This window comes from Talpa europaea, assembly GCF_964194135.1.
Source record: "Talpa europaea genome assembly, chromosome: 15".
Taxonomy (NCBI): domain Eukaryota; kingdom Metazoa; phylum Chordata; class Mammalia; order Eulipotyphla; family Talpidae; genus Talpa; species Talpa europaea.
The window spans coordinates 4,697,451-4,705,195 of record NC_140083.1 but is presented as its reverse complement, the minus strand read 5'-3'; the positions used below and the strand labels follow the sequence as shown (position 1 = coordinate 4,705,195).

Below are 7,745 nucleotides of genomic sequence, written 5' to 3'. Positions count from 1 at the left end.
TGAGGATACCGAGGTTAGCGAGGCTAAGTCACTTAACCAGAATGTCCCGGCGAGTAAATGGAAGAGCCAGGTTCTTTTGGGTTCATCCCTAAAGTCTACCCTCTACCCCCACCCGACTGCATTCGCCAGGGCCGTGTGACACCTCATCCCATGAGTCCTCAGTTTACCATGGCCGAGAAATCATTGGGCTGGACTGTAGCAAGTCCACAGATGGCCCGTTTTTCGGACATCACAGCCCTCGCAGAAATGATACCTGTATGGCCCCGACGTGAAGGCGGAAACTCTCGGTTTCTGTTCCCAGGGGGCCTGACTGGGGGTACTGCAGGGAGGCGGGAGCTGCTCAGCGCTCCCTTCCCAGCACCCCGCGAGTGGGAGGTCCGACCCAAACCTGGGGTCCCCGGGATGGGGGGGCGTGGAGGACTGGAGGGGAAGCGCTGCCTGGCGTGACGGGGTCCGGAGTCGAGAAGCTACCCCAGCGCGAGGGTAAAGGCCGAGTCAGCCTCCCCTCGTTTCTAGGGGGCGGGAGGGAGCTACATTGGCCAGGCAGCTCCGCGGTGGCGGCGCGCGCGCCTTCAGGGGGCAGGACCCCCGGGCTGGGCGCGAGGGCTCCGCGTCTCCCGACTTGCCAGAGTTCTCAGGGAGGCGGCGCGGCCGGCCCTCGCCGGCAGGTGGGCACGGCGGCCCCCTCGACTGGGGTACTCGGGCTCCCCTTCTAGCTCCCGAGGGGCGTGCGCCCCGCGAACGCGCACACGGAGCGAAAGCCCCGGAGGCCTCGCGACATCGCCGGGCTAGAGCACGGCGGCTGGCGTGGGGCGGCTCGGGGGGCGGCCAGCCGGGGCCTCGGCGGGAGGCCGCCATTAAGGACGCCCCGCGCAGCGGGCGCCGGCGGCGACGGGCGGGCGGGTCGCTGCGCAGGGGCGTCACCGCCGACTCGGACTGGGCGAAGACTGAGGCCGCCGGCGGGGACGAAACCGACAGCCCCGCCCCTTCCCTCGGTCGGGCCAATAGGAGCTTGAGATATACATGACTCACCGTGCCTGACCAATCAGCTCGACGCGCGCTCCCCGCTAGCACGTCGCGCGACAACCAGGCGGCCGCCGCCTCCACAATAAAACCTTCTAGGGATGAGAGGCTCGTCTCCCCGCCCCGAGCTGACACCGGAAGCGGGGCGCGTCAGGAGATCCCTCCGCGCTCCTGGCGGCGGAGGCAAGAGTGACTTTGATCTTAAAAGCCTTGCAAAGTAGTGCCCCTCTTTCCTTTCGTGAGACCCTGAAAGTGACTCATTTTCCCTCCCTGGCTACACCCCTTCCTTGGAAGTCAAGGGTGGGAAACAGTAGGGGCGTCGGTTCGGTGAAAACAAATGGGTGGAAGGCGCCGTCACGTGACCTCTGCGTAAGGATGTGGCTGCGATGCGGCCCAGGGGCGAGTCTATAAAGGCTCCGCGGCCGGCGCGCGGCGGCCATTTCTCCTCGTCCGGCCGGTGCATGTAGATCCTCCTCGCGCGCCTTCTGCTCCGCTCCCGCCGGGTTCGCGGCCGCCATGGCGTATTAGAGGCAGCAGTGGCTGCGGCAGCGTTGGCCTTTGCAGCGGCGGCAGCAGCACCAGGCTCTGCAGCGGCACCCCCCAGCGGCTTAAGCCATGGCGTAAGTACCGGGCCGGCCGGGCCGCGCGCGCCTGGCCCGCGAGGGCTGCCGGCCGGCGGGCGGCGTCGCGGAGGGGAAGCGGTTTTACGAGCGCCCGGGACGCGCGGCCCCTGTTTCCGCGGCGCCGAGACGCGGCGCTCCGGGCTGGGGGGGCGCGGCCGGGCGGCGCCGGGGTGGCGGCGAAGCTCCCGCGGACGGGGCGGCCCCGCGCCCGGCGGCGCCCGCGAAACGTGGCAGGAGCCAAGATGGCGGCGGGCGCGGCCGGCGGGGGCGGGGCGCCGCGGCCGGATCTGGACGGGGCCGGAGCTGCCCCCGGGCGGCCGGCGGGCCACGGCCGGGCCTCCATCTTGGGCGGCCCGGGGCCGGAGGCGGGCGGGGGGCCCGGCCGCCAGGGGACTGCGATGTGGCGTCGCGCCTCGAGGGGAGCGGAGGGGAGCGGGTCGGGCCGGGCCGGCCGGCGCCTGATGGACTCGGTTCTGCCGCTTGCGCAGGCTTCTCACGGCAGTCAGCAGCAGCGTTGCTGTAACCGACAAAGACACCTTCGAATTAAGTCCATTCCTCGAATCCCGCAAAGCCCCGCAGCATGGCCGAGATGAGCTTCCTGAGCAGCGAGGTGTTGGTGGGGGACTTGATGTCCCCCTTCGACCAGTCGGCTTTGGGGGCTGAAGAAAGCCTGGGTCTCCTGGACGACTACCTGGAGGTGGCCAAGCACTTCAAACCTCATGGGCTCTCCGGCGACAAGGCTAAGGCGGGCTCCTCCGAGTGGCTGGCTGTGGATGGGTTGGTCAACGCCTCAGACATCGGCAAGGGTGAGACGGCGTCGCCTCTATCCGCGGGGGGTCTGGGGATGGGGCGCGCGCTCTCGGGTCTGACTTACGGGCGCCATTTCTCAATCTTCCGCAGAGGATGCCTTCTCCGGGACAGATTGGATGGTGGAGAAAATGGATCTGAATGAGTTCGACTTTGATGCCCTGTTGAGTTTAGGTGACCTGGAAACCATGCCAGAGGAGCTTTTGGCCTCGCTGGATGACACGTGTGATCTCTTTGACCCCCTAGTCCAAGAGAGTAATAAGGAGCCCCCCCAGATAGTGAACCCCATTGGCCATCTTCCAGAAAGTTTACCAAAAACAGACCAGGTTGCCCCCTTGACCTTTCTGCAACCTCTCCCCCTTTCCCCAGCGGCCCTGTCTTCCACTCCAGACCATTCCTTTAGTTTAGAGCTAGGCAGTGAAGTGGACATCTCTGAAGGAGACAGGAAGCCAGACTCCACGGCCTATGTTACCATGGTCCCTCCGTGCATCAAGGAGGAGGATTCCCCCTCAGATAACGATAGTGGTATCTGCATGAGTCCCGAGTATCTAGGCTCTCCCCAGCATAGTCCCCCCACCTCCAGGAGCTCTCCAAACAGGAGTGTGATAGCCCCAGGTGTCGTTTGTGGCCCTGCCCGCCCCAAGCCCTATGACCCTCCTGGAGAGAAGATTGTAGCAGCAAAAGTAAAAGGGGAGAAATTGGATAAGAAGCTGAAGAAAATGGAGCAGAACAAGACCGCAGCCACTAGGTACCGCCAGAAGAAGAGGGCAGAGCAGGAGGCCCTCACTGGCGAGTGTAAAGAGCTGGAGAAGAAGAACGAGGCTCTGAAGGAGCGGGCCGAATCCCTGGCCAAGGAGATCCAGTACCTGAAAGATCTGATAGAAGAGGTCCGCAAGGCAAGGGGAAAGAAAAAGGTTCCCTAGTTAGGGTAGTCACGAGTGTGCTTGTATATAGGCTTGCGCTGAAGCTGTGTTGTAATAAATTATTTTGTAGTGAAAGCATCGTTTGACTGCTGTTCCATTTCCAGGCTGGGGAGCAAGCAGCTGGGGTGGGAGTGGGAGAGAAGTGGCCCTGGCCCCAGCCCTCCACCAGCACACATACCCAGAAACTTCCTCACTGGGGAAGCTTAATAGTTCTGGAGAGCTCTATGGAGTGGGGGGTGGGGAACCCACTCATGACGGCTTTATTTTTCATTGAATCCATGGGGAACTGGGTGGTTACCCTGGCAGAGAGTGGAAGCCAGGGGACCTGGCATGCAGTGCTGGCTAGCTGCTGTGCTGAGGCTGCCCCATGGTAGATTGGGGGGTGGGGGTGCTTTCCAGTGGCTGGGACACTAGCCTCATTTGGACATTGGTTGGGAGCTGCAGAAACTGCCCAGCCAGGGTGTTCCCAGGTAACTCCAGTGGGCCTGGGGGAGTGAAGATGTGGTCCTGGCAAGTTAGCACTTCCCCACAGGAACCTCTTCCCGGAGGTGTCACAACACAGATAAAGAGGTGCCTGGTCTGGAAGGTAGACAGCACCTACATCTGGGCACTTGTGGGTGGTGGGATGGCAACAGGTTGTCAAGGTGCTGCTCAAACAGAAAGTGCCCCCTTCCTGGTGGAGCCCCACTGGTGAATGAGGAGCCTGACCTCCCACTACTGCCCTCCCTCCAAGGGGACTGGAGAGGTAAAAGCAATTACCCACTCCCCTGGAGTAGGTTGGGGGAGGGGAGTGTGAAAAGGCAGTGCACTCCCCTTCTGGCTGGAGCCCCTACCTTGGAACACAGCCCCTGGCAGCTGCAGGAGCTATTTTTGCTTCAGAAGGGAAGGCACCTCTGGGGTAGGTCAGCAAACACTGGGTGTTCTCAGGGCAAGGGGGGATGGGGGAAGGAAAAGTCAGATTAGCATGCAGCCAGCCCTGGAGTCCACATTTATTTGAGCTGTGAAGCCCACTCAGCCCACCTGCTAGAGGTGCTTACACAGGCCATCGCTGGCCTTTGCGCAGCAAACAGCCCAGAGGGCCGGTGGGGGAAACAGCTCATTCCCATAGATGGCAGCTCTGTGTCCCGTGTCAAGCCTCCCCAGGGCTCCTGGCTCAGCTCCATTCCGGTCTCCTGCCTGCTCCAGGTCCGGGGCTTCCCTGAACTGGGCTGGCAGCCTGGGGGCTGTGAAGTCAGGAGGTGGCCCTGGTTCCTCTCCCCTATGTCTTCCTGGGGCCTAGCTGCCAAAGTATTCCTGCTGGAACTTCTGGAAGTCTTCCTCAGTGAACACGGTGCCCTCTGCCTTCTTCTTCTTAGTCTTGGTCGCAGGCCGGTCACAGGCCTTGCGGCCCCGGTTCTGCAGCACAATCTGGGGGAGGGGGGGAGTGTAGAAATCAGGATCTGCGCTTGGTGATTCCCACACGAAGGGACTGCCACTTGGAGGTACACACCTGGGACAGCTGACCAAGTGCTGCCCGATGGGACATACAGCCCATCGTCCCATTTACAGGGGAGCGAACCCAAGGTCCTACCTAGAGGAGCCTACCAAGATCCCAAGGGAGGAAGTCCACACACTGCCTCCCACCTTGTTCTGCTTTGTTCTGAGGCTTGGGGAAACGCCTCGCAGCAGAGCAGCCTAGGAGGGTACCCACCCTCCACCCTATTTGCAGGGCTGGGACCTGTAGGGAAGGCCTCAGCGCTCATCCTGCAGGTTCCTTCCCACGCCCACCCTGCTGACAGACCTGCCGGGTCACGGAGTCGGACAAGGTGCTCCTCGATTTGGTCATAAGCCTCAGATTTACTTGGAGATTGCTCTGACAAGCTCGCTTCTGGAACTCAGCTGTGGGCAGGTGGCATCATTTCAGATTCACTCTGAATTCCTGCTGATGTCTCCCCTCTAAACCTCCCTTTCCTTCTGCCCACCCCCCATCCCTTCCCTAGATCACTGCAACAGCCAGGGCTCTTTCCTGGTAAACCCACTCTCCACACAGACCTGCCGCTCAGGTGATTTGATTTATTCATTCATTCAGCAAGTGTGCGTGAAGCAGTACAGTGTCGGCTCTGTTGGGATGCAACTCCAGTGGAGCTTGGGGGAGGGGGGGACGGGCCAGGATACTGGACTAGGGGTATGTAAAAGGGTGATACAGTTTATGGAGAAAGAAAATAGCGAGCAGAAATGAGGAACACTGGGGGTGGAGGGCTCCAAGTCCTCACTGGAGGGTATGAGGAGGCCTCACTGAAATCACCTTTGGGCAAAGACTGAAGGCAGAAAGCATTTTAAGTAGAAGAGCAGCCAGTGCAAACACCCTAAAACAGAAGTGTGGCCAGTGTGTTCCAAGAACAGAAATAGCTGACCAGGGGAGGGGAGAGCAGATGAAGCTGTAGAGGCAGTGGACCATATGCGGCTTTCACCAGGTCCCACGGGAGTCGGTGAGGGTGCAGGGGCAGGAGGTGGGTCTGACTTATGATTGGCAGGATCACCGTGGCTGTGGTGAGATTATGGGGAGAGGGAACACCTGAGGGAGAGCAGATGTGACTTTGCAATGATTCAGGTAAGAGATGCAGCTCAGCCAGGGTGGCAGCCCCAGGGGTGTTCATGAGACTGGCCATAATTATGTACCACAGCAGGCTGGGGGGACAAGGGCCGGGTTGGGGTCGGGTGATTGCTGGCACCCCATGGTCCTGTTTCATACATTTCTGTGGCTCGACTGCTTTCCTGCCTCCACACCGGCTCATGTCATATGTCCGCCTCAGAGTTCAGAATTCCTTTAACAACTCTTTGAACATGAACATCTTTTAGCTATCAGGCCCCCGGGAATCAAAGACACACTAGGAGCTCACTGAGTCCCGCCACATGTCAACACCCCCAATCCTGCCCACATCTCCTCCACCTACCCCCAGGTGCGCCTTAGGAACTGGGCTCTGTTCTGGGTCTCCCTCCTCCTCCATCCCCACAACGACTTGTGGGAAGTGGTTGAACAGAGCAGGTGAGACACGCTGGCGGGTTTCTACCTGTAGCGTTTGAGCAGATGCATGTTTCTGCATCTGTGAACTGGGGTAACACACCGACCTCACGGGTCATGAGCGAACATCGTACTGTACGGGGCTTACAAGCGCCCGGGGCGCGCAGACTGAACTGTCAGATGCGCCACCTCTGACCCCTGCGGGCCACAAGCACCTTTCCAGGCTCCCTTCGACCCGCAGACGCCCTTCTTTCACCACACTCTCCCCCTAGTTCGCTCTTCTACTTCCTTTAGACCTGGGCTTAAACGGCGCTCCCTCGGACAAGGCGTTTTCCTCTAAGCCCTCCCGAAGCAGGGCAGCCTCACTCACTGGCCTCATCCGCCAGGTGCGGGTTTTGACCCTGATGCTTCTCTCCCCGCATGGGGCGAGAAGGCCAGGTGGGCCAGGGAGACGTGCTTCGTTCGCCACCACATCCCCTACTCCGCTGCAGGGATTCTAGAACTGCCTGGCGAACCTCTCAAGCGCCCCCTCTTCCAGGGCGTCCTCCCGCGCGCGGGGCCGCCTGTTCAGCCCCTTCCCGAACTCACCCAGCGCCGACTTGGGCACCTTCCCCTTGGCCGAGTTCCGCAGTTTCCGGGCCTGGGTGGCCTTCGCCTTCCGGGCCCGCTTCCCTGGAGCCCCGCTCGCCTTGGCCCGGCGGGTCGAGGCCTGGGGGGCTGGAGGGGACGCGCGGGAGAACGGACCCAGGTCGGGGGACAGCAGGAGCCCTCCACCCCCCCCCCCGGGCTAAGTGGGCCTGCATCGCTCCGCGCTGTCCGGGCGCCGGGCCGCAGCCCCTCCCGCCCTCCCGCCGCTCTGGGCGTCCCGGGGAGCCCCGCCTCACCCTCCGGCGCCCCCAGCAGCTCCAGGCCCCGCCGCAGCAGAGCCGCCGACATGGCCGCGCCTGGCCCCGCCCCCGCGCCTCACGCTACTTCCGCCTTGGCCGGCCTAGTCCTCTCCGCGGAAACGCGAGCCCGAACAGAAGGTTCCGGAGTGGGCGGGCGGAAGGGACGCACGCCTCGAGGGTTGCAGGTTTCCTTCGGGGAAGGGGCGTGAACGGCAGGCGGGGCCCACGCGCAGGCGCGTAGGCCGCCCAATCCCAGGCCAACCTGCCGGCGGTGCGCAAGGCCACGCCCCCTTTCGGAAGCCGTCCCGTGGCCCGCGCGGCGGGGCGGGGCCGCCGGGTCCGCGCCGAGTCCTCGCGTCGCGCGAAGGGGGAAATTCGAGGCTGGGCCTTTAGGAACCTGGGCCCAGGCGGCGTCGTGCGGGTCGCGCGTGGCGGGAGAACCGCGCCGTCCGTTACGCCAGACACTCAGAGACATTTGCAA

General features: G+C 62.6%; 2 protein-coding genes across 2 annotated transcripts; one reads left to right on the top strand and one right to left on the bottom strand.

Annotated features, from left to right (window-relative positions):
* Positions 1–2,226: 2,226 nt before the first annotated feature.
* ATF4 (activating transcription factor 4) lies at positions 2,227–3,420 on the top strand (the record flags this gene model as incomplete). The annotated part of the gene is made up of 2 exons (XM_084255079.1): positions 2,227–2,452; positions 2,547–3,420. 2 exons carry the CDS (start codon positions 2,227–2,229, stop codon positions 3,374–3,376), a joined length of 1,056 nt encoding a protein of 351 aa, XP_084111205.1. The 3' UTR covers positions 3,377–3,420.
* A 936-nt stretch (positions 3,421–4,356) lies between these two features.
* RPS19BP1 (ribosomal protein S19 binding protein 1) lies at positions 4,357–7,330 on the bottom strand. Its single transcript, XM_084254941.1, has 4 exons — positions 7,262–7,330; positions 6,966–7,094; positions 5,157–5,254; positions 4,357–4,783 (listed from the first exon to the last, which is right to left on the bottom strand). Exons 1-4 carry the CDS (start codon positions 7,311–7,313, stop codon positions 4,652–4,654), a joined length of 411 nt encoding a protein of 136 aa, XP_084111067.1. The 5' UTR covers positions 7,314–7,330; the 3' UTR covers positions 4,357–4,651.
* Positions 7,331–7,745: the final 415 nt, after the last annotated feature.